At 35.2% G+C, this 27,810-nt stretch overlaps 1 protein-coding gene across 1 annotated transcript in view; it reads left to right on the forward strand.

Moving 5' to 3' along the window:
* The window catches only part of CUNH10orf67 (chromosome unknown C10orf67 homolog), a 42,827-nt gene that overhangs the window by 7,816 nt on the left and 7,201 nt on the right, over window positions 1-27,810 (forward strand). Inside the window, exons 6-9 of the mRNA XM_088533956.1 lie at window positions 5,464-5,608; window positions 6,747-6,805; window positions 8,650-8,715; window positions 20,952-21,068. Coding sequence (XP_088390082.1) covers window positions 5,464-5,608; window positions 6,747-6,805; window positions 8,650-8,715; window positions 20,952-21,068 — 387 coding nt within the window. The remainder of the gene's footprint in view (window positions 1-5,463; window positions 5,609-6,746; window positions 6,806-8,649; window positions 8,716-20,951; window positions 21,069-27,810) is intronic.

Here is a 27,810-nt window from a genome sequence, read left to right on the forward strand (position 1 = left end):
TTTCTACTGTCTCTAAATAACTTCATTTTTTTCTTTAGAATTCTGTTAATATAATTTAAACCTGCCTGTAAAATATCCAAAGACTAAAATCTTTCATGTTTGATTTTTTTAACCCCTACAATAGGAGTTTCTAGAAAATGGTAATTAACTTACTGCAACGATTTGTAGACACAAAAGGCTCTTTATAATTATAAGTCTTTTTTCCCACCTAAATAGAGACACAAGTAGCTAGTTATAATGGCTTTCCTGTTCAGTTTTATGCATTCAGTCTCTGACTTCCAAATGAGAACCACAGAATTCAGTATATCACATATGTACATGTAATTCTTATGTCTTCTACAACATAAACAAATCCTTTTCCTAACCGAGTTAACTATATTCATCTCCAGTTCATTAAAACGTGAGAAAGCTATAATACTTTGCAAAAACCTCAGATAGGTTTTAGGCAGTTTGGCAGTCCTAAGTGCTAAAGAGGCTCTTGCAGAGCCTAGCACGGGCACACCTCTTTCACATTGTTTCTAAGTTCCCTGTATATCATCCAGATAGGTTGTATTAATGAGCTCTGAAAAAAGCCAACTAACTGTGGAGACAGCCACCTAGGGTAGACAGTAGGGCCTGTAAAGAGGAAAGGTGGGGTCTAAGGTGCATTTTATGCAGAAACTAGGTGTCTCTTTCCAGCTGAAATTCATAGCTATGCAATTTCTTCCAGAATTAAATATTTAAACTGTCTTAGTCTGTCCTTGAGCACAGAAGAAAGTGATAGTTATTCTTTCATGTAACAATCCACAGCTACAACAGTCAATAGTGATGTTTTTTTTTCTGCTTTGTTTCGATAAGAACCAGTGAGGCTGTTTTGCTTTCTACATTAAGAGCACCAAAGTAGGTTAAAATCGTAGTAAAAAAAGTATAGCTTCCACTGGAAGTGAGGTGCTAAACCTAAGCCATTGTTACCAAGGCTCAAATAGTTGCACAGCAGCACTTTAACTCTCTTACACCCTTTGCTAGTACAAGTTGAAGCAGTTGGAGATTTTTAGTGCTTGTAATGGAGAATCCTATAGGACTTGGATCCAGATTTTGGACTTTCTGCCTCTTAACCAAGTCATATGTGTATACTGTGCAGTGAAACCCACTGTACAGGTTGTGTAACCCCCTGCAAAGATCAAATAGATTGAGGCTGAGATAGATTGAGAATAGATTGAGAATCCAAATACCTTACCAAAGGTTTATACAAATAATAACATACTCTGTTTTTCTGTCAAAAAGTTTTCAAGGAAATCATCGAATCATAGAATGCTTAAGGTTGGAAGGGACCTCTGGAGGTCATCTAGTCCAACCCCCCTGCACACACAGGGTCACCTAGAGCACGTGGCACAGGACTGCATCCAAGAGGGTTTTGAAGATCTCCAGAGAAGGAGACTCCGCAGCCTCTCTGGGCAGCCTGTTCCAGTGCTCTGTCACCCTCACTGTTAAAACATTTTTCCTTAAGTTCCTGTGGAACTTTTGGTGCTTCAGTTTGTGGCCGTTTCCTCTAGTTCTGTCGGTGGCCACCACTGAAAAGAAGCCAGCACCATCCTCTGCACTCCCTCCCTTGAGGTACTTATAGGCACTGATTAGATCCCCTCTCAGCCTTCTCTTCTTCAGGCTGAACAGGCCCAGCTCCCTCAGCCTCTCCTCATAGGGCAGATGTTCCAGGCCCCTGATCATCCTTGTGGCCCTGCGCTGGACTCTCTCCAGCAGCTCCACATCCCTCTTGTACTGTGGAGCCCAGAACTGGACACAATACTCCAGATGTGGCCTCACCAGGGCTGAGTAGAGGGGCAGGATCACCTCCCTCTCTCAATGCACCCCAGGATGCCATTGGCCTTCTTGGCCATGAGGGCACACTGCTGCCTCCAGAGCTATGCTATCTTAAATCTTTATCCAGCCTTGACATGTCTTACAAAGGTGGGTAGAGCTCTTTTGTGCCAGTGGTAACTTGTTAGTCCCTTCCTGACTGGTGTTGTGTTTAAAAGGTGTCCACGGATATCACAATAAAACTCACCATATCGTAATGAATTCATCTTGAGGTGGCTGCAAGATGAAACCAAATAAGAGAATAATTGATGAGATCAAAGGAATGATGGCGTCTTAATCTCTAAAAAAAACTTCAAGCCTGGAAGCCCTTCCCAAATATATGCATTAGCTGATTCAAGATACAGCTACAGTAATAGGATGACTGGCTTAAAAGTAATGGCTTGTGTTCTTTCAGTGGCCTTGTTAGACATTTTCATGTTCAGTTTTAAACTGCGAATCTGTGAAATGTATGTGTACATGCTATGAAGGAATTAAAATTCTAAACACATCAGTGAAACGTCATTATGGAAACATGATGTTTTCAGCAATAAAGTCCAAATTTATAGAAACAAAAAATACATTTTTCCCTTATAACTCAAGGGTGCTGTATTTGTAGATTAGTGTTTTTCATGACAACTTGTGCAATTGCACCCTCTTGTGGAATAAATTATGCAGACATAAATACCTGAAGTAAAATTTAGAAAGCGAAACGTGCATAATAATTTGGATGACAAGTTTTCAATCATGATTTTTTTTTCACGCAATAAATAAACAATGACAACAAAAAACAATTTACCTTTTTAGGTGAAATATACCCAAATATTTTAATTGTTGATATCATCATATAGCATCAGTAAAAGGCATCATATTTCATATGTAGACTGTATTTCATACAGTAGACTGTTCAAAAGATTGCAGAAATCCTAGCTATTATTTATGTCCTAGCAGAAATCCTAGCTATATATTTATTATATATGTTATTAAAATAGCTGATCAGTTATTTTGGGTGTATACTAGATAGCAAAAATACTAAATACTATACTAAATACCAAAAGGAAATGCATGTTTCTCGGTTGCATAATAATAGCTATATATTTTTGCCTTTACTCAGATAATTATTTGGCTAGAATGCTCTCGCTATAGTGAAATGAATCTGGCTTAAGTTCTTTATATTTCAAAATTATGCATCCATATTTATCTAGTAATTTATTAGAAGTGTAATCTGAAGAGTCTACAGCACTTTAGCAAACATATAGAATAATTTATTAAGGCTAGAATATGCATATTTTACTCAACTAGTAAAATCTGGAGAGTTAACCAATAAGGTAAGGAGAACTGAAACCTCGAGTGTAAGCCAAGTTGTAATGGTCTTCCAAACTTTAGCTGCTTTCTTACCATTTAAAGTTCCCTGGTTTAAGCAAGGCATCCACCACCGCTGTGGGCAGATGGTAGAGAGAACATTACTACAAAACCTGCCACTCAAAGTGTAACAGATGACTGTAGCTACAGAAAATTGTCCCTTTGTTCATTTTGCTAATGAGTGTCCTCATTGCAGCAGGAGACTGAATAGTTAATTATTTGCAGTTCTTGTTCTGAACAGATGGTGGAGCTAGAGCTAAAGGTTGTCTAAGTGCGACGTAAAAAAAAAACCACGAAAAAGTAACGTCTGGTGTGTTTTTCCTATCTTTTCCTTTAACAGTAAAAGATAAGACTTCAATTATATCTGATATACCATTTCAAGTTAACTCATAATAGTAATTAAAATTATTTAAGTTTATTTCATGATAACGACAGTTTCTTTGATCATCAGCTGTTGATGCTCAAATACTGCCAGGGCCAAAGAACAAATATCTAAGCCTATTGAGAGCTGTAGCAGTTCCTTAAAAAGTCTTTTGAAAATCTGAATTTATTTTGTAATTGGCTACTGACAGAACTTAATTACTCAAATATTGCTTGCATGTATTTTTAGCACAACTCATCTCCCTAAAGTGTGCTCGTCTGTCTACAGCATTTGCTAAAATTTTTAGTAAAAATCATGCATTAATGATTAGCTCAGAAGTTTAACTTAAAATCTCTTATTGTATAAAAATATTTAAAATAGTTTTTGAAGTATCTGACTGGCTTTTTTTTAAAAAAAAAAAGTACTATTAAAAGTAGCAGTTTTTGTTGGTATTATTTGCTTTTGTTGTACTACTACTGTTCCTTCAATCAAGGAAGGGGAACCACAAAAGTGTATGATGTGTTGCTTTGCAAAGCACTCCACTTTTTATTTGTATGATTTTTCATAAAACCAGTGAAAACTTTGTGGCCACAACTCTATGTAATACATTGATAATTTGTCCTGGTAAGGCAGAGATCAGAAATGTTCTTTATAAAGGGACTAGATTTACTCAAAAATATATTATAGTTCAAGTTTATATGTCATTTGAAAACCTTGGAATTTTATTCTCAAAGTTCTTTAACATTTTTATTTTCTGGTAATTTTAGAAAGGAGTTAGTATTTTTACCAAGCACAGCAAGTAATGTCCTAAATTTTCTTTTTTTAAGCAAAATAATTGCTGTCTGACTCTTCTCTTTTATGTTAATATTTTAAATGGCTTTGGGAGTTAGTTATTATTCTGGTATTACTATAAGAATCCATGCCAGCTCTGAAAGCATTTCTATAATTTTAAAAGAAATATGTGGCAGTAAAATCTAGACAGCCATAAGACAATATATTCAAATGTTTTCAATAGCTTTGAAACCAACAAGAAAAAAAGAGTAGCTGTCCCAATAAGCTTCAGTTGCATAAGAAGTCTTTTCCATAATGGACGTGGCAAGATTTAAACAAAGGGCACGCATAATAAAAATGTAAATGAGTTTGCTTTACTAAAACTATAACTTTAAAGTCCTTTGTTGCATGTTATCCTGGAACCTTCTTACAAGGTAATCACTGTTTGCATAGAGATTTAAACCGTAGTCTTCAATAGCATTAAACCCCTGCACGGTCTATGTGTGACAGGCATGCAAAGCCGTGCTAATGTTCAGAATATGAATTGCCTCTGGGTGGCTCCGACACCAAGTGGAAAACCAACTGTGTTGATATCAGAAGGCCTGATGGACTCCATGCGGCTCCCAGCCTGGAAACTTCACCGCTTTGACATGTGATGTGCTCCTCATGACACTGGCAGCACTGTCACTGCGAAATGGCACAAAGGCAACAAGCCCCCCTCCTTAGCCATGCACTTTGCAACCCCCTGGTGTTGCCTGTCCGCGGTCTCTCCTGCCTGCCTAGTTACGGACAGCGCTTCATCAACACAGAGGCAAGTGTGGGTGGATAGGCCCCAGCTGCCTTCCTGGACACAGCCTCCATAATAAATTGACCTGAATGATGAGGGCACGCAAACAGTATGATATGCATTATTCCTGTCAATAAAATGTCCCCATGTGTTATGGTCTTTGTATATAATGTACTGCAGCCTTTCTTCCAGCAAGAACCTATTTAGAGCCTCAACTTGCTTCTATTCATATTTTGTCCCTGTAATAGAATTCAGAAATTATATGATACTGTGTTGTATAATATTATACCACTGTAGCGTATTTTAATCCTTCAGTCCTTACTTATAAATTCAAGGCATCGCAATCTTTCAGGTTGCCTTTGAAGATGATGACCATGAAAAAACAATGCTTGAAAAGGAAAACGAGGATTTCAAAGAAGAGATTTCTAAACTGCACAATAAGATTTTTCGTCTTGAAAATACTCTGAAACGCTCTGAAAAGGAAAATTGTTTATTAGGTAAAACTTTAAACTGATGTTAGATCAAAACGACTCGTTTAAATGCATTATATAAGAAATGTTACTAAACTCAAAATTCATTGTTAACATGTTTCAGACGGCAGCTTATTTCTGGACTGCTATCTTTTTCTGGTATTGAATGCTAATTTTCTATGTGTTTGTGGAGAAATTCATACATATTTATTCTAATTTTAATGCATATATTAACATAATTTTAATTTATGACAAAGGAATATTTCTATGGCTTTTGAGACTTCTAATATTGCCTAGCAATGTGGCTAGAGTTCATATTTCATGACAGACACATACTGTAAAGTTGATAAAATAGAAAGTTTTTGTATGTAGACATTTATATTTTAAATCACGGTCTACTATTTTATCTCACCCTAAGGAGACTGTATTAAAATCTACTCTTTTTTACAGCAGTTTCTGTGCTTCTGCAAAGTATTTGAATGTGCATTTCTTCATAAAATTTGTGTTTCTGTGGAGGTTTTCTAACAGAATCAGTTTTATCAAATAGGCAATCACTATTTTTGGTACATATAATTTACGATAGTTCTGAAAAGGAATTTCTTTTTGTCGTATAGGTAACTTTCAAGTTACCTCTCATATATTGCCAGTGTGAAATATTTAGTGGATGCAACTAAAAACTATGGCGATAGAATAGGATTTGGCATTTTACTATTGTTCTGGCCAAGCTGACTGATCCAATATCGACTTGGATGGTGGCAAGATAAATTTGACTTAGGTGATATTCCTTGTTCATGTTTATCATCTGATTAAATGCTACGTCTCATCTTTTGATAGTTTTGTATGAACTATAAAGAACCACCTGCTAAAGCACTTTGTATTGGCTGTGACTAACAGCAAGGATATCCAGAATTAGTATTAATGAAAAGCTGTGGGCACGCAGTCACACTTGGCTCTTGAACTTACTCTTAATCTTTATCTGAGCAGCCAGCTGAATAGCAGGAAGAAGGCTGTGAATGTCAAGGGCGGTTGTGAAGGTCACACTTTTGCCAGGACTTGCTTCCAGTGAGCCTGTGTGAGTTTAGGGACTGACCTGCAGCAAACATTGTGAATACATTGGTGCAGGCATGTAATTTCATGGTCTTCCTTTTTCTTCTCTTGTTTTCAGATAAGCAAGTTCAAAGAATGCAATTAAAACTGGAAAGTAATGAGCGGACTATTCAAAAGGTACTGTAATTTTTACATTTATGATCTATTGTCCTCATGGAATAGTAACAAGCTTGGGCTGTTGGCAATGTATAGTCCCAATAATGCTGGAAAATAGACTTTGACTTGAATCCTGTCACATTTTGTTTTATGGTTGCATAACTCACTGAAGAGTAATAATGAACTGGCATTCCTTTAGTGAATGTGGTCATTTGGACTTTCTCATCCTGTCATATTGCCTAGTATTCTTAAAATGCAGTTAAAATTCAGAACCTCAGTAAACTACAGTAAAACGAGTTGAGTACTTTAATAAAAAATGAAGCACATTCCTTATCTTTTTAAAGGCAAGATTTGTATATGCAAGTAACATAAAGAAAACAGTTCTCAGAAAACCTTCTAGAGCACTAGCCAGGCTACTGGCCTTGTTGAACTTGACGATGTTCATCAATGATGGTGTTGGTGAACCTGAGGATATTTGAGTCTGTAGATTCACGCAACTATGACTTAGCTACTAGTTTACCTTATGTTTTGTGGGAAAATTTTCTTTCAAGTTGAATTTATTTTTGCTAAATGCAAAGATATCAAGAGGTAGATCAAGATATCTAGACTAATTACTACCATATTCAGCCTTATAGGAAGAGAATTTCCTAAAGATTTGTTCTTTGTTTTCTTGGATTATTGCTGAGTGTTTCTGGAGTTCGTGTATGTGCATAGTGTGAGTTTGCTGTTGTTGTTGTGTGTTACTTTTTAGTAATTCATAATCTAAAGTAAAACACAGAAATGATCTATCGAGTCAGAACACTCCCTTTCTCACTGAGTCCCAGCTTTGCAACGCAATGAAGCTCCTGCATGAGTATTCAGTATCTTGTCTCATGAATTTCATATTCTTTGTATCCAATGGCACAGCTTGAACAGAACTGGTGGCTTATTCTCTTCATAAAGTGGTACTTGAGCTATTGTTCTAGGACTTGGGAAATTTTAATCAAGCACCATAAAGCCTCCAGAGGCAGAGAATCTTGCATGTGCCAGTGTGTGGGCAGTCTAACTCCCAGGTTAGTTTGCAGCAGGAGAGCGTTTCTCCATTTTTGTGAGAGGAAATGAATGGCAGTGTTGAACTCAATATTACCAGGTTTTGGATATGTTCTAAGTGCAAATTCAGTAATTAACAAACTCGGATCCTTGTGACACTGAGAAATACAGATGTTTAACTTGCAAATTCCAGATGACAATTGCTGTGACAGAAGCCCTAACTAGGCAGCGCAAGAATAGCAGAACCTATAGAAGCTTTACCATGAAATGTAACCGTTGATTCTGTAATTTCTAAAGATTTATGCTTAAATTGTTCTTTGGGCCCAGCCTTTGTCTTTGGTGATAGTAGATGTGAAATTTGCCTGACAGAGTTTGTTTTACAATGATATCTCAGAACTTACTGCAGATGTTATAGTAGCCCAGTGATCTTTCTACAGAGGTGTAATACAGTAGTGGACTTAATCCTGGTAGTTCCAAACTGCCACTACTATTTAACTAACAGGTTTCCACAAGTATCTACATTTCTGTTTTCTTAAGTCAACGCAGTCTCCACTGTAATGTTTCTTTCATCTTCCTACACTCTCTCCTAGAACCATCTCTTTTGTTTGAGTCTTAAAAACTGTATGTTTTGTATGTTTGATTCTCGTGACATTATTAAGCCTAACATAAAAGTATCTAGCTTTAAGTGAACCCTTTTTCCACTTACAATATGAAGATATGTTTCCACATGCAAGCTCTTGAGCAGGGGGATTATGTCTAGAAAGGATTTTTGGAGAATGTCTGTAATAAGAAATCGTGCATTTATTCTTAAATGTTTATAATGTTTATATTTTTAGTTAATGGAAATTCAAGACCAAATGAAGGAAGAAATTGAAAATGAAAGATCATTAGTTAGAAGTCTGGTAAGATATTTATGTATACATTTTGTACACCACAGATATTGCAAATCTAATAAAACGTACCAAATCCTAATAATGTCACATAGATTGAATATAGCCAAGAAAATGATTTTTTACATGGGAAAAAATAAGCTAGAAAAAATACATTTTTTCTTGCAGAATTTTGAGAAGAGCAGAAATGTTTTTTAAAATGATATTTTGTTTTAGGAAGACTTGTGTTTAATAAACTTAGTATTATTTGGAAGAATTATCTGCTACTTTTTACAAATGTCATAGGCAATTATATGGAGGGTTTTGTCTTAAAATATTTTGGTATTCTGCATTAGTCTCATAAGAACACTGCCTTTCATTTTCTTTTTACATGAATCAGGAACTTTCCAGACGGCTGGTCCTTTATTTTAGCATTTGCCTTTTTTTTTTTTTTTTCCTAGCCTGATTTCGTACTGGCTTTCACACTGATCACCACTAGTATGTCTTTGTTACAGTAAACTGACTGGGTTTATTATAATAAAAAATAAAACACAGCTTGACTTGCAATCTAAATGTGCTGGAAAAGAATATGATACTGTTTAGAAGAGAAAAGGTTGTGAATAGAAAATCAGTACCACTTCAGTTATTTAAACATTTGCTTTTCTGCAGCTTGTCAAACGTTGTGCCAAGTCATAGCTGCTTTACTTACTTTGTTTTGTTAATCTCAGCACCATGTGTCTTAGACTTTTTTAATAGGGGACCAATCCTGCAGTCTTTACACAGTTTTCAGTTTCAGTGACTCTGGGCGAGCACGGTAGGACTGAGATTTTTAAAATTAGTCCCCTAAAAAAGTAATATTAGAGTATACTATTATTTGAAAATAGTTTGTGAAGATAAAGAGTTATAAAATATAAAATATTAATATTGAATACATTTCAATAAACACCTTCATTTGCCTTCATAGTCTATTTCTGGCATAGATAGTCACACAGTCTATGTCACGTGCAAATAGCCCAAGCTAACTTTTGGATCTCAGATTGTAGCTGTGGTATCTAGAAAAGTCATTATAAATTGCAAACTGAGTTGTGATAGATCTAGAACTCCCTGCGGAAGCTTTCACATCAAATATTAGATTAAAAAAAAAATAGAGATTAGAAACTTTTTGTTAATTACGGAGAAAAACAAGTTTTCAAAGTAAAACTGTATTAAAAATAAATAAATAATGATCTTAGCCATACTTACTTCCAGTTTTGCGCTATCCCAGAGTTAGTTCCTACTTTTACCTAGAAATGCTTCATTGAGGACCTTCTTGGATGAACTGGGAGCACATGGTCTGGGACTAGGAATAGGCCAGGAATAGTCAGAGCTCAAAACAAATGAGTGCACAGAAGTCCAGCCAAAGGGCTGCAAAGGCTTTTGGGTGAGGTTTGGCCTCATTCTTCTCGTTGCTCCTGATTCTTGCTAAGTTGGAGCACACAGTTACCAAATATCTAAAACATATTTGTGAAGTTGACTCTAAGGTATTTCCGTTCACTGAAATAAGAGTACTGAGAATATGCATTTAGATTAATTCTGAAATGCAGTGCGGGTATCCTGAGTAATCCGCAATATCTCATATTATTTAACATGCAAATTTAGGGGACTTTATCTTTTAATTACATATTATCAAACAAATCAGTATGAAATACAGGAAATAGAGCAGCAGCAGCACAATAAGTGAGAGCAGTAATGTGCACAGTGAATGTTAAATAACACTGGAAACAGAATGCCTGTCCTCTGGGAAACAGAAAGGAAAGAGTAGAGTCAATGAGAAGTTACATGCTTTGCTCATTGAGACTTTGTGTTGATACTCTGAGTGCATACAAATGTGGAAATGAAAGATGGACAAGCAAGAGAATAAAAACACTCTCAGGGCACATAGTGCTTAGGGGAAAGGGGAATGAGCACTGAATATAAGAAGTAATCTGTAAGCAAAGGTTGAATCTAAATATATAAATCCCATGATATAAGACTGGTAGGGTTTAAATACTGCAGAATGTAAAAATGTTTGATGAAAAAACTGTAAGAAAGCAGAATCAGTAGCAAAGTATTCAAAACAATAATAGAGTTCTGAAAATAAATTGTACGGAAAAACATGTTAATTAATTTGTCTTTTTCCTTTTCTGTAGTTTAACTTTACATTCACATTCAGTTTTGTTTTGATGTTTATAATTCTTTCCTGTCATCTGAGTAATAAAAATAAAACTGAGTATCGGTGAGTAGACCCATAGAAACAATTGGCTTTGTTACAACTCAGGGCAAGCCAAGAAATTGCTGTCACTTTCAAATGATTTTAACAAACTCAGTTTATTTCCAACTGTGTTTTCTAAGAAAAAGTGTTAAGTATGATATCTCTCTAGCTATCTTGTCTAGAGAGATGATGAACTGTAAAGCATTTTTCACTGTTATAGATTAGTGTGCTAATACAATTAGTTTTAAATATGCAAAAAAACTGAATGTCTTTAGAAAAATATATGATATCCCATGTATTCATTTTAATGCAATTTTTCAATATAATGCTGTTTTAGTAGTCTTTTTTATCTTTTTGCTGAGTGATTTAATATAGGGCTGTTGTGCTTTCCACACTTGAGTCACCAGTTTGATGCAGATATAGCATTATAGTAATAAAGAGAATTGTTTATGGACAGGTTGTTCCAAGCATTTGGTAGTCTCGTTACAGATTGTAATCTGATTTCTTGCACCCAAAACAAATGATATAGAGAAAGCAAGTGTGGTCTGCTTCACCCAAGTCCTCTTCACATTCAAAGGACTTCCTCTTGTTGTAAGTCCTTCTACATACTTGCCAACACTTGGACCCTTTATTTGACTCAAGAGATGCTGATACCACTGATCTTCCTAAAGCTTCAAATAATAGGAAAAAAAGGCAAGGGAATGCATAAAATTAATATCTAAATCAATATACTAATCAGCTTTGCCTTTTGAAACTGTATTTCCTTCAACAGTTATTTGACATATCCTATTAATCATGGTTAGATTTGGAAATCTAAGGCATGTGGTGAGAACAGACCATATGCTCAGATAAACTAGCAAGTCTAAGTTAGTTGAAATATGTGCAATGTTTGAAAGTGGTATTTGATTTGCAATATTACCCCAAAAATGGTATATTGCTTTAATTATGTATTTGTTACCTAGATTTATGACTGAAGATGTTATTCAAGGATTTAATTTATATTCATCAATTCGATATCACTTAATTAATGATAGTGTTTTGACACTCATCAGATCTCTCCCATAATGCTTTAATGATGCAGCAAAAACCCAGTGGCAACAAATAATTTCAACAGAAAATCAGCTTCCTTAGTCCCTCAGAAAAATTCTTTCCTTTTATATATAACGCCTAGCCCCAGTCTTTTCTAGTAACCCTGTCAAACATATTTTTGCAGCAGACCCCAAGTGGCACCATGTTGATTGAAGGGGTATTAATTAATTTCTGGAATCCGGGATACGCCAGAAGGAGATACTTGCCAGCTAAACCTTCTAGTGAGAGGTTAAAAAAATGCCATAATGAAGAAAACATAGTGTAGGTGAAGGGATACCTGGACAGACTCTACCACCTATTCCTGTTTTGTTTTGTTTTTAATCAGCTGGGAGTAACATTGTAAATTCTGTACAAAAAACCGTGGATATTCCCTATAAAATCCAGAGTGTCTGATATAAGTTCCCAGCAGGGGGACAAACTAGTTAACTTTGAATCTATTGCTGCTTTGGATCCAGCTGTGACTGAATATTTTCCAATTTTCCAACTTTTTTTTTTTTTAAACTGGCTTAGAGTGTTCTCAGATTTCAAACTACTCTATATTAGCAAAACAAAAATCCCATTTGAAAAGGGAAATAACACATTTGTGAATTTGGCAATAATATCTTTAATGCAGTCTGTGGATTTTTATACACATCTATATGCAATAGGCCTACAGCTGACATATTTGTAAGGTGCTTGTCTCCATTTTGCCTTTTGTTTTCTTATTATTTTCAAATTGCTTAGTCTAACCATGTTTTGCACAAGACTGCAGTTTAAAAGAAAACAATTTAAAAACCCTCAGTCAGTGTTCATCTGAGTTGCTGACACTGACCATACAACATGAGTCAAATGATACTCTCCACATCTAGACATTATTTGAATATTCCGATAGGTTTTTCTTGTCCTTTTCATTTATGGATACTTCGTGGATGAATCCAGAAACAGACATTCTCTGTTGCTTTGTGCCAAGAAAGTTTGTGTTTTGAGATCTTTCTTGATTTGAGCTATTTGATTCAGAGGAACTGGAGTTATCCTGGAAGAATTTTATCTGGGATTTTGTATCTACCCTGAAACTAATAGCTGATGAAATAATGAAATAGTAGGAAAAAAAAAAAAAGTAAATACTCATGCTATCAGGGAGACACAACACATGCATGAAGAAACCAAAAATATACCTGGGTTCTAAAAGAGCAGAAGAAATCCATATTAGGCAGTGATTAGCCAGCCACTTTAATCCATACCGCTGGTAGCCACTTGTTTCTGCTGCCTCTCTCATGCTGACGTTAGCATCGTGTGGTTATTACTGGGTCAGATCAAGAAAAAAATCCAGTGGACACCCAGTTAAAAAAGCTAAACTTACTATGTTCCAGTTGGATAAATCAGAAACAGAATTTCCCATCTTTTCTCTCTTTTTCGTTCTTCTTCCTCTTCTTCACACCTTCCTTGGGTTTTGTCCTAGTTTTCCTCATCCGTAGGTTAGTTGCAGTCTTTGGGCAGATGCAGCGTTTAGCTGCCCAAGTGCGGTGCTCTCTGCCATGTTGGGTGCTAGAGCTGTCCCACCATCTGCCCCTTCAGAAAGGTAAATCCTCTGTCACACCTGGCAGCCTCCTGCAGGTGTCTTGAATCTTAGGGCATCTCTCATGGCAGTAGTCATCAAAGTTTTGCAAACTGAATTCGAAATTGTCAAAAATTTTAATGTCGTTAATAAACTATGGTGTTTTCACCATATTTGTTCCATTATCTTTCCTACCGTAAGTTTCCTACTTATCTGCTGTTCACTGTGTGTGATGTCAACACATTCGTGTCTGAGGTTTTTGACCAATTTCTACCTCCCCTCCCAAGAACCCAACTATGGGATTAATTATTTTTTTCTAAAATCTCTAATATTTTTTAAAAATTGAATGGCCTTCCCTTCCCTGTTACAAATGCTCTAAGAGAATAAAATCTAGTTCTTTTCTATTTGGAGAATGAAAAAGGGAATGTATTAGCCAAGCAAAGCTCTGTATGTATTTTCTCTGAATATTCCTTTCTATGCATGTATGTGCTTTTAATTAGATATAAATATACATCAGCTCAAAACACTGGTTTACTTTTCATGAAATCAAATAAACTTTGCAAGAACACAGTTTTTTTTTTCCCTCTTGTAAGTCTTAAGATTGAAAATCAAACAAAGTTTTTGTTACACAACACATTTCTTCTGGGAAAAATGCATCATTGCTCAGACCTCTATCACTTTTGATGTGCACTGAAAGTAAACTTTTTGTAAGGTATTTGTATTTGAATCTCTTCAATGGTTTAAACTTTTTGTTTGTTTGTTTTTGCTACTGTTACTAAGTTCTTCTTATATTTCCATTTACACAGTTTTAAAAAATATTTTTTGCTTGTGAAATGTAGATCCCACTGTTTATGTCAGGCTGTTTTTCTTACAGTTCTGGTTATCTGCCTAGCAACATGGCATAAGCAAGGAGTGGGAGCACCAAATGTAGACTCCTGATTTTAGTCTTAGTTGATGCGTTGAGCCAAGTTAAAACTTTACTGCTGACCAACAGCAAAGCTTTAACTAGAGGTGGACTGGAGACTATGTTCTGTTTCTTATTACTTCCAGATTCATTCAATAATAAAAAAGACACACATTAAAGTTCATGCACTTTATTCTTTTACAGCAGCTTGTGAAGACTTTTAAACAAATACATCTTAATTTGTTTTCACTAGTTGCTTAGTCATTAACCATGACAGTAAGCAAAAGATGCGAAAACTGTTTACAGTCAAAGCAATTATACTCCATAGTGAACAAAAGTCACACAGATTTGTATTTTTTCAGAAAAAAAAAAAAAAAAAGATAAAGTGGAAAGATTCCGGATTTAATAATTTAATATAGCACCTGACTAAACATCATTCATTTCTTCTTTCTGGGGACAGGGAGTGTGTATTAGTAGTAAGTTGGCTTGGAAAAGACTTCTCATGCAGATAAGACATTCAGAGTCTTTTTTTTTTTTTTTTTTCCCAATGATGCAGACTGTCTTCATTACGTTCGTTGTTGTTCAGTCTGTTGTTGATTTCATCATTCAAAATTGTGTAGTGTTAGGTAAATTGCTCAGTTAACTGGAAACCTGGCTGTTGTTAAAATGGCAGGCATGGGCTCAAACCGTGTTCATCATGGAATCTAAGGAGACTGCTTTGTAATAACCTAACCCTTTGGTATCCTGCGTTGGATAAGAGTGACAAGGTCCACATGTGAAATGATAGCAGGTACGAATAGTCTTGGAAAAATCTGTGTAGATGATTGTCCCAATGTGTAATATAATACAAAGTTCAGTCTAAGACTAGAAGCCTTGCCCATGGAGAGAGAAAAGGTAAAACTAGAAAATCACTCAAAACCTAGATCTAGCAGAAGTGCTCCTAGCCTGCTACCTCCTTTTGAGATCTGAGTAGACCACTGTTGAGATACCATTGTGTCTCAATACTGAAATTACCCTTTACTAAAAAAAATCAAGTAGTTAATGATGGGTGTATTCTCTCAGTTAAAAGGACCAATGTATATGTGGCTATTTCCTTTGTGATTAATCAGAGGAAAGAGCCACTTGCTTCAGTCTTTGTTGTTAATCTTTCTCCAGATTACTCTTCCCACTTCCAGGCTCACCTGACCTCATGCTGAACCGTAGTGTCCTAACTGGATAAGATGCTCTTCTCACTGGGAGTGGCCAATATAAAAAAATGCTGAACTTGCTTCTTTTTGAAGACACTGCATATAAGTTACACAAAATGGCCAAGTAGATATCATTCTAAAGGCCCATACAGGTGGAGGGAAAAGAATAAACTTCTAAACATCAGTCCCATTCGGTCATGCCGCAATCTATAGATGAATTAGCATCTCATGATTAGTAGTATCAAAGGTAGTTAATAATAGCAGCAGATGGAGCTTCATCTATTACCATGAGGAGATCTTTGTCCAAAGTGATGTGTAGCAGATTGCTAATGATAAAAAAAAAAGAAGAAAATACTTAGTTAACTTGTCTTGCGAATTTCCTAGGTCCTGCATAGATTCACAATCTACATAGGGAATGAGAATTTTGGCTGTGATGTTAAGGAGGAGTGAGGGGAGAGAGAGAGGTGTAGACAATTTTTATGACATTTCCCTACTATAAAAACCTAGGCTTTCCATTTTCACTCAGGATGAAAATATTTCTACATATCTGAATTCTTTCTGAGGGTTTGTTAGTTTTGACAGCAAACCTTTTCCATTGTTTGGAGACCGAATAAATGCTGATTTGATTGAGAAAGAGTAGAGTTTAAGGCCAGAAGTAATGTGACCAGCTCCAGAGGAAAAAAAATAGATGGAAAGAAAGAAATGACACTAAAAAAATAAAAAGAATTTCCAACTTGCATTGTAAAATAGCATGATATTTATGTACAACCCATTCTTTAGATAACGTTGTTTATCCTAATCGAATTATGTTTTTAAAAAAATGAGTTAATTACACATTTTCTGATATTTTATCATGTACAATAGTTGTGGTTGCAAAGTTTTTATTCCGCCCACTCTCCTTAGCAAGAGGATAAATTCCCAACCCTGACCATTCTTCACTGACAATCACTAGGGTCATTAGGTCACTGACAATCATTAGGGCCTCTGCCTAATGTCCAGACCTAAGGTTAACACCAACTCGTCAATTAACTTGAGTAATTTGAACCCGCAGTTCCATGAGCCATGGGAGGATGGTGTCTCTCAGAAACCACGTTGGCTTCAACATGGCTTGGAGTGCTTTCCAGATATGCTGTTAGTGAATAAAACACTAAATAATATTGGCAAGCTTCTGCTGTTTAGATTTTCAAATTTTTAGTATTGTTTTGAAGGAGAAAAGAAATGGCCTTCAATTACTGTTAAACACACATACAGTGTTAGCTGATATTTTGTTCGGTGTTTGTACGGGCACAGATTTGATTGTGTAATTTTGCTTTGTAGACAGAGCAAGGGACAACTGCATTCATCTAAGAAATTTTATGTATCTAGATAGGAAATATATTTGCACAGGAAAATCCATTTTGTTATAGATGAAGATACAGAAAACAATAGGATATCTATTTATATTATGCTACAATGATAGGTGATGACTGCATATTGCACTATTGATAAAATGGGAGACGTATACAAGAAGAACTGGCATTTATTATGGAAACAGGAGACTAGAGACGGTCAATGAGGAGTTTTTCTTATTGCATGTTTTTATGATTATGATTTACATCAAGATAATGATAGGAAGGGTGTAAGAGTAGAACAGAAAATGTGTTGGAGGTAATGGGATTTCCACAGTTCCCCTGAAAGATGGTTCATTCACTGCCCTTTGTCTTTTATTCACATTTCTTGGTTTCATTCTGTTTTCTTTTCTAACTTCCCTAATTCATCATTTAACTCCTAACATTTAGTACTGTCTCAATGGTTTTCTTCCTTACTATTTATATTCTTCAAGTTTTATTTCTTGTTATCATAGGGTCTTATAACTATATCATAGTTAATAGGAAATTTGATTTATTGGCTTTGAAATCTGTCCTATTAATAATGTTGAAGTTCATTCAAGTTTGCTATATCTTTTTGAACCTAAGTAGATCAAAAAGAATGAATCTACCGTATGATCTTACCAGACATTTGCAAAACCTCTTTGATGCCTCTTGTATTGCAAATAATGGAAGCTATGAATATGTCTGAAAAAGAGGGCAGTAACCTTTGGCTAGTACATAAATTTTACAATTCTGCCTTTTATATTTTAAAGGGCAAGTAATTCTGAGTATTTATAAATGAGTAAATAATACTCCTGAAATTCCACAAAATGGAAGATTCCTATTGCTCTCTGATGTAGAAAGCAACAATCTATCAAGCCCTATGAGTCAGTCTATATACCTGTTGTATCTTCATCTGAACGTGGCTGTGCAGTCAACAGTGTTTAGTTTTACAACCTATTAGGCAATTAGATGTCTAGACTGTAAAAAATAATCACATTCTAAGATATATTTAGCAGTACATTTTAGTGATATAGTTATACATAGTTTTTTGTACTGAGAGAAATTGGATTGTTGTATTTAAAATCTTTACCTTTTAGATGAAAATTAGATTTGGGATGGGGGGATTTTACAAAAACAAACATGTTTACAGAGTGTTTGTTCCTAGCTGCTTTTTTTTCCTACTCTGTAAGTTACAGTTCCAGTGTCTGAAAGTGGCTGTGAGATAGAAAGCTTAGTGTGCTGTAATTACATGCAAACTTAAGTCATTAGGCTTTGCTCATGCTTAATTTGCTAGAAATTAATTACATACTTGAGTAAAATGTATAAAACATATTTCTTCAAATAATTTTTTACAAGCACCACACTAGTACGAAGTACCCTGTCTTATGCTACAGAAGAGCTGCACTTCCTTACTAAAGTTAAGTTTTGTAATCCCATTCAATAGGATCAATATTTTGATCTTCAGGAAGCAATAGACTTTATTAGGAAGATTTAGGTAGCGCTTCAGTTCTTATGCTTTACCTGAAGTATTCAAGTGTTGTAGCCATGCTGAAACGCTAGGTTGTTTTTTATCTTTACTTGGTGATATTCAGTGTATCAAGCAACCCTGATCTAATGAAAGTAGTTGTTTTTGCACAGTGTTCTCTCCGGTTCCAAATAACATGTCTTTATAATTCCTGGTACATAAAATCCTATGTACCAAAACATTTACCAAAATCCTATGACAAATATATAGTTATGTGATGTGATTACTTTGCCGCTCACACAGAGAAAGGATTTCCTGTAGAACAGATGGCCCTTGTAGTGTTATCCAAACTGTTAATCCGAACCAGCATTGTCTGGAACCTAGTGCCCTCAGGCAAGATCCGACCCAGTTGTGGAGAGGCGCCGTGCAGTCATGACAGATGGCCATGTGTGGAGGCAGTCTGAGGACCATGCGTGGGTACCAAGGGTGGCTCTCAGGAGCTCACAGCGGACAACAGTCACTAGGCTCACGGTTATGGAGTGCCCTACTCTCAACAACATTAATTCAACAAACAAACAAACAAACAAGGGACAGGAGAACTCAAATCACATAGAGTGGAGAAAGCGATGGCTTCTCAGCCCTTCACCCGTGTTTCGTTAAATAGATCAACAGTGGGTAGAAATTTGCTTCATTATCTTCAGTCAGCTTAAAGAGGATAGAACATTTGGTGAGTCATCTGCAATGAGCTGAATGACTGACAATAAATACTTAAAATGGTGCATTTATGATTTTTGAAAAGCAAAATGAAAATGCACTAATATTCCACACAGTTGCATTGAGACTTCGTGTTTCCTAGGATAATAATCAATTTTATATATAAATCTGAACAAAATTTTATTGGGCCTGCTTAAGTTTTTAAAGATGAAGGATACAGAATATAGTTTAAATAGCCAGGTGGACTTTCTAATCAAAAATTTATCAAGACTTGTTCTATATTCAGAGTAAGATTTAATCATCTGGGGATGCTCTTTTAAAGGGGTAGGATTCTTACATCAAAGGTTGAATTTTTATCCAGTTTATGGTTGCTTTCCACATTTGCAAAGAGGTTTGCTCTGCTTCTCAGCCTGGAAGAGCATAATTTTGAGGGATACAGAGATTTCACTGGGGTAGAAATAATATCAATACACAACAAGGATTAAAATAATCTTATGAGAAACATAGTATTAGATTGTGAAGAGACAAAAGAATGACCTGGAGAAATATAATAGAGGGAGGGAATTAATGCATTTAAAAATGAACTGGCTTGATGACTGACATGTGTAGGAAGTAGCTGTGATTAGTGTTACATTTCAAATGTACTTACCTTTTCTAATCATCCTTCCAAACAAAATATTAAAGGAAGCACAGGTACAACTATTATTCATATCTTTCTGGCTGGCATACTGACCTGGGATTCCCAAGTGCCCACTGCTCCCTCGGGAGGCTGTCCAAGACCGTGGGATCTTCAGATTGTAACAGGTTTTCAGACATAGGCTTTTCTACCCTGCTGTATCGGAAGGCGAGGGTATCAGGAAGGGTTTTGCCACAGAAGCTCTATTATGTTTAGATTCCAAGTGGCTAGAATCCATAAAACAAGTCGGATGGGGATCAAATCTTGTGGGTTTAATGCTCCTTGTTACCATTATCAAATGGCTTGAGACCTAGTCTGTTGTGTATATAGTTACAGGAGGACTGATTTGGGTTTTTACAAACTCTCAGTTACCCAACTCTATTGCCACTGAAACAGAGGGTGTTAAACTAGAATAAAATCAGTGTGGAAGGAGAATCTGACTCTGTGATTATTTTTCCAATCATTTAATAATGATTGTTTACAGTGAATTTTGCTTGCTATTTTAATAATGGGAGATGAAATTACTTTATTTTAAAAGGCCTGATGGTACAATGTATCTGCAATACTATCTGTATTTTAAATCTGATGTTTACCCCTCTGAACTAGCCACATAGCTACCAGCATGTGTGTTTGAGAGAAAGTGGAATGTATCAGCAGCTGACAAAACAAAGTGATGACTCGATCTGGATAGAGTTAGAACTATACAAAACACTACCAAATGCTTGAAAGCTCTATTCAGAGGGGTTGCTAGTGTATTTGACTTACCAGATTCATTTCCAGTGTGTCTCTGCAGAGTGCTATAGCTATATAACAGCAATGAAAATGTCTCTTGGAGGAGGAAGTATCTCTACCTGTGGGGTGCAAAACAGAAGCAATGCTGGGGAGAGGACCGTAAAAGGATCTCATCTTTGTTTTTTCAGATTTGCTCTGTGCTGTATAGAATATTATTTACTGTTGGAAAAGTAGTGTATACAACACTGCTAAGAGGGAAGGGAAGATAGGAGGTGGCCTAGTTCTCTTCAGATTTGTGATATGGTATTCTCAGTCATTGCCTGAATGGTGAAAGTATTACAGGAGACTAAAACAGGATTGCATGTTCAGTAGACTGTATTTGTCAGACTTCAGGACTGCAAGCAGAAGAAAATGAAGCTGAGCCAGTACAAAGTGAAGCCGCGGAGAAAAGAGAATTCCAAAAGGACCATTTTACAAAACCAAAGAAAGAATTGACTGACAAGGTAATGTTTTAATTATTATGAGCTAATATATTTAAGTATGTATTTTATATACCTCCCTTCACTACTTCTCTTTGGATCTTCCAGAATTACTGGTTCTTTAGTCTTTTAGTTACTATAGTAATGATACTAGTAGACATTTGTGTAGTGGCTTCATCCCAGAACTTTACAGAATTTCTCACAACATTCCTCTGAGAGCATTACTACTATCTTAGCTTCCCAGACAGAAGAGTGAAGATCCAAGGTCACACAGACCATACCTAAGCAATTGCACCACAGACACTCTCATAAGTACCTCCATCCCATCACACAGGCTGGAAATGTGCCACAGCTCCCTACTAGCCTTTGGGCCTGGGTATTCCCGGATCCTAAGCTAGATTCTGGTTTGTATCAGGACATCTGCACAAAACCAAAGATGAGCAAGAACTGCTTGGTCCCAAGGATAGATACGACCATGAAAATCTGGGTTAGATCTGAGAGTCAGGAGTCCAATTGTTTATTCTCATCACTTGACCACAAGCATCAGTGCTGTGGTGCTTGTAACAACACGTCTAGGCCTGGAGTCCTTTTTCACTCAAGGTAATGACAATTTTACCATTGATAACAGAAAGATGGTGTTTAGACAAATAGATATAGACAACGTATTGTGTTATTATATTGTAGCTAAAAAGTTGCCTAACTGTAACTAAATCTTTATACTCAAAGGAAAAAAAACTTATTTTGAACTACTGGCTAAGGTTACTAGGCCTTTCATGCTTTTTTAGCAAAATTCTAGAAATATCTAACAGCCCAAAATAGGAAAGTTTGTTCTTGTTCCAAGAATCAGAGAAGATCATTGCATGTGAGCGAAACTTTTTATTTGCTTTTGCATTGTTGGCAAAGAAAATAAACAGTGTTTTATTGAAATTCAGATAACACATGTAGCACCCGATCAGGAAGCTGCTAAAAGAACACAGGCTGATAAACTGAAGCAGCGTAAAGGTCAAGAAAGGTAAACCAAAGAAAGGTAGTGGCCAACATTTTTAATATCTCCTTTGAAGATTTTTAAGAAGCCTCTACATAGTTTTAACTTATTTTTTTGCCCTTTTTTCCAGCCTTAGAAAAACAGAGGATGAAAGTAATATAGTATGGAAAAAGAAATACCAGATTCTACAAAAGAGGTTTAGTATTATAATGCCTTTCATTATATTTATAAAATACCTTAGGTCTATAGTTTTTACAAATTATATTCATGAAAAATAGGATAGTCATGTCCATCATTCAGTTACCTAGCACATGATGATGCAATATCTAGGTTAATAAAACAGGAATTGAATGATGTTAGCTTCAATGGTATAGCATTGACTTTCTGGTAATAAAATAATAGTAACAAACACTTCAGACAGACGATTTTGTGTGATTATGTCAATACTATTCAGTTTTCTTGAGAACAAAACTTGTTTTCTTGTTTGCACGCTGTTAGATTACATTTTTCTTTAAAGACTCTCTATGGCATTCTTGAGTGAGATTTTAAATTGTTGATTAGACCTAAACTGTTAGACCTTAGAAGTGGAGTCTGAAAGTTTTGGGGCAACCTTATGGAAGTTGTAGGGTTTATAGCCATGGGCAGCTTGCATGTAGATACTGCCTAGAATGGCAGAATATGAGAGTCACAGCAACTTCTGAGTAACTGCAATATGTGCTTGCTAAGATCTTTGCTACTGTTGTAGGGAAGAATCGAACCAACTTTAATTAGTCAGAATTTATAGAACCTAAAGGAAAATGATTAAACTTGTAAGCATCCTTCTTTCCAAAGTATTTTTTTTCAGGATTTCAATGTTATTTCAAATCCAAGTTGATTGATGTTGAGTTTTAAATAACAAAATTCCCACCAACTGGACATTGCACTGTATTTCAGCCAGTTCTTTCCTTATAATTTATTATCTCCCCAACACCACTCAGAAGTGTGGAAGTGCAGCAATTCCTGTCCTAGAGATGGTTACCCACAGGGAAGGTGTACCCATCTCACAGAAACTCTCTGTGTTGTACTTCATGATGGTGCAATCTTATACACTCTCCCTGATGGCAGGAGAGTTTCTTGTTAAATTCAGCGTTATCAGAACAGTCCGGTGGTTATCCTCTCATCTGAAAATGGTGAGAATATGTGCCAGTGACAATGTAATGACAGTGTTAACTTAGTAATAATGAATGTCCTCTGTAATGATTCAAGTCTCTGTAGATAAATAAACTTCTATCACTGTTATCTACTCAAGTCTATCTTAATGAGTATTCAGTGAGCTACCAGAATAGTGTTAGGAGTTAGAGGGTATTTTTAATAAATTCTGTCAAAATCGCTTGCTTAAATAGGAGCAGAATTTGTCACTTAATACGTAACTAGTCCATGTAACCTCAGAAAAACAGATTGATTTTGATAAAGATCCAGTTATTGGTGAGATAAAAATAGGAACCTTCTTATTTTTACTACATTTGTGTTTATGATAGTTTAAAAGACCACATTAAATATTTTTGAGTACTTGAACGGCATGTTTACCTTGAAATTAGCCTGTATACTAATGTTATAAATTATGATTTTGTTATGCCCATATTTAATTTATTTTGCTTTAAAAAATGTGAGCCCTCTTGTGGCCAAAATAACTTATATTAGATTATTAATATCTTCAAAGACCATGTGGTGTAGAGGGTAAAGTACCAAAAAAATATTTAGGAAGTATCAAATTTAAATATATTTTGTTAGTATTTCTAATGCAAATTGTCTTTCATTTTTTATGCCATTTAAATCCATGCTTTAGAAGTTTTCCTCTATTTTTAAAAGAAGTTTTTATTTTCTTCTTTTATTTTTTATTTACTATTTGTAGCTAAAATGCTCATAAAGTTCTTGTTTTGTAACTGATCACAAACAGAGCACAGAACCCCCAACCTTTCTAGCAATTCCATCCACCCTCGTAAAATTACCACAAAGCATGCTAGTTAATGTAAAGCATTTTATTTTATTTTATTTTTATTTTTATGATATAGGCATTTTTACATTAAAAACCGTATGCAAATCACTAATACACATCATGTAGGATCAAACATGGCTAGCAGAGCTGTCTTTTAAGTCATTGCTGAACTGAAGCTCAACTCTGTGATTTTGAGGCAAAAGAAATTTTATTTTATGGCCAGTCACCACTATTATCTGAGAAATACAAAGGAAATGATCTAAACCATCCAAAAGATTCATATAAATATTCATATTTAGGAAAAATCTTAGCACGTGTTATAACTATCTTCTTATTTGCAGTTCTGTTCTTCCCTTGATTAAACATGTCTGTGTCTTTAGCATAATACCTTTCTTTGTAAAGGAAGGGGAAAAAAATTACAGCTGTTCAAATTACCTCATGAGCCAGACCTTGAAAAATTAGGTAGCAATTTTCACTGATTAGATAAAGTATCAGAACTTTGTGGTTAAAGTTATAGTAAATTTGCAGATAGGAAAAGAACTGTATTTTAAATTTTAAAGGAGTGTGTTCTACTCCGTACAGAATTTTCACTTGCATCTGTTATTTACTATAAATAAACTTAATTTCATATATTTAATGTAATATATAATGATATTCCAATATATATGTTCACTGGTTATGCTCACTGGTTATTTCTTCTCATTCTGAGAAGTTTTTATTTTAGTTTTTATTATTTTCACTGAGTCCTCAAAAAGATACAAAAGTATATTTGTTTTAAGTGAATATTTTAAATGCTTTATTGGAGAATATTGGTTTTAATTCTTTAAACTTTTTCTGTATCATGGTGTTTGTGATACTTGTGTAAAATTACTTATTTACTTATGACACAACTATACGTATGCTAAAGAAATATAAACTATCAGATCTGCAAAACATCTTGTTTTCTTCCTTTTACTGTGGCCTTTTATTTTGGTTTTTGCTCTTTTCATTTATGTTTGATGCAATCCTTTCAGTAGTATGAAATAAGATTAAAACTGGAGCTTATTTGTTAAGAGTTGCTCTGTTAAGCCATATCATTTTTTCCTAAAACAATGTAAAATTTTACCATCCTACTTAAAAGATATACCACATTGCCAGCTGTGCTTTGTGTTCATTGTTAGAATGAATTTTACCATTGCATCATTAATGTAAAATATCAAAGAATTATTTACAGTCATTGTTGGCTGAAAAGAGTTGAAGATTTCTAATGCTGGGTACCTGGAGAAATGATATATGCACTAAATACTTAACACTTTGTAAAAAAAAACAAAAAGTAGTCAGAGAAGAGGCAAAGAATAGCAAATTAAGTGAGCAGATTAAAAAAAAAAGGCTAAACTTTATATGCATTGCCAGTGAAATTGATCAAGTTTCTCCTTTTCAAAATTCAACTGAATTTTAAATTGGGCACAGAAATGAGTAGTAGTTCATAAACTGTTTAGTTCTTTTCAACAGTCAAATGTAAATTAATTTAAGATGGAAATCCTTTCTTTTCAGCCTGCATGCCATTAAGAATGAGATGTTTCTTAGACAAACCCTGCAACGTCGGTTGCTTGTGTTTAAAAGCACACCCCTCAGTGAGACTGTAAGTAAAGACAAGGCAACTGGTTTATTGTATTTAATGTGCTGTGTTTATGAAAGTCATTCTGCCCTTTCCAATACAGCAAAACATAGAAGTGAGCTCATACCATAAAGGCAAACAAATTTGATAGTGAAAAATATGAAACAGCAAATACAGGGAAGGCAGACTGTCTGAGGTGGATATGCTCAGCTGCGTGCGGTGCAATCTTGTGTACATAACTTGTGTGTGCAGATAACACACAAATTGTGCCTTTGCCGGAATACAACATTATTGTGTAAACACAATATCCATTTGCAATATGTGAATGAACTGTAATGGTAAGTTTTTACATTGGTCTTCAGACAAAAAGGCCTTAGCTTGCCCGCTGTATCCACCTGGTAGAAGGTAGAGGGATCAGAAACTGTAGGGCTGGGCATCTCGCTTGCTCTGTGGGCTGCTCACAGTGTAAGACATAACCCAGCGTGGGGAGCAGCCCTCAGCGAGCATCGTCCTTCTCCTGTGCCAGCAGATGGAAGGTGGAGAGAGAAATATTAGTCCTTCTTCCTACCAAGGAAGTTAAATTGGCAAAAATACAATCCAATTTTGGTACTGTACTGGCACAGATTACTTTCTTTCCGATCATTGGAGGAACATGGATAGTAACTCAGAGTATTTTCGTTTGAATTTAAACTCTCCTCTAAATTTCAGAAGGGTCTTAATTCCTCTTGGATGAACCTGGGTTAGCACAACTTTGTATAGTCTTCTCCCCAGGTCAGGTTGTGTTTTTGCAAGTTAGACCTGCAGTACACTGTGCTTGAAGGAATCTAAGAGACTAATTCTAGAAAAATAGAAATGGAAGGTGCAAATGTTTAAAACTCATTTGTTGCCTGGCAGTTGCTCTTAAACAGCAAAATTGCTTTTATTTGTGTCATAGAATTGTACATTTTTGTCCCCTTTTGTGCTGCTCTGACAATACAGTGATAATTCAGTGAAAATGAGCAAGGCTCGAGCTTTGGTCAAGTCAAACTGAAAACAGTATTTTGAGTTTATCATCACTGGCATAATGCAAGTTCAAACATAGTTTTGCATTAACATAGTATTTTCCATCTTTTTTTCTTTAGTATGGTCATATTAGATACGGAAGCGAATGTGTCAACTCTCCATGTAAAAAACAATTCAGTTATGGTAAAGTTCAAACATACTCCCCTGATTTAACCATGGTTATACAGTGGTGTCAATTTCGCATCCTTTTTTTTAATCTTTATTCATCATTATTTATTTACTTATCAGTTTATGTTTTAAGCTGTACTTTCTTGAAATGTGTTTAGTGTGTACTTGATGTGTTACTTACAGATGTCTTTTCCTGTTTGTATTGAAAATGATATGCAAGAGATGAAAGGATTCCAAGGGAGCTTATATTTACCTTTAATTTTGGTATGTAACTATTTTATTTCTAACTAGAAATGCTTAAATATATTCTGTACTTAGTCAAGTAATAGCATTTGTGACGATTTTGTGATGCATAGGATAAGATGCATAGGATAAGACTTTTATATACCCAGTAATCAACATCTGTCATTTGCATACTGGAAAATTGTTTCAATATTTATTATTTCAGCCTCATTCTTTAAAAATATGGAATGATTTTAAAAGAATATTAGACTTTTCATAAAAATGCAAAATGCTTAAAATTTTAATAGAAGTCTACTTAGCATAGTAGTATGTCAATATTTTAACAGCTGTCAAACCCAATGTACCTGTAATTGTGTGAACTTGACTAGAGAATCAGTTATTGAACTGATTAAAGCTAGTTTCCTAAATGAGATCATAAAAGCGGGCCCTATTCATGTCATAACAAACTACCATTGAGATTTATTTACAGAAATATACATACTTACGTACAAATATTCACATCTTCCTGTTTTATCATGTTAAACAGACATGTATGGAACTATTCTAATTCTCAAAAGTCCAGTAGAAATATTTATGCCTATTTTAATAAGAGTGAGTGACACTAAAATGGTGACTCTCAAGACCTTCATTTTTCTAGAAGTAAGGGTTTGTATGCTAGTTGGTGAAATATCTTTCCGTGTTTTTTGCAAGAACTCACTGATAAGCTAAGTGTCTGAACTGGTTGTATGATGTTCCATTTCCTTATTTTATAGGGTTTTAGTGCTTCGTTGTTTTAAGAACAGTTTAATTATATTTC

This window comes from Tinamus guttatus, unplaced genomic scaffold (assembly GCF_059628265.1).
Source record: "Tinamus guttatus ecotype Peru unplaced genomic scaffold, ASM5962826v1 Tinamus_guttatus_pri_ptg000530l, whole genome shotgun sequence".
NCBI classification, from domain to species: Eukaryota; Metazoa; Chordata; class Aves; order Tinamiformes; family Tinamidae; genus Tinamus; species Tinamus guttatus.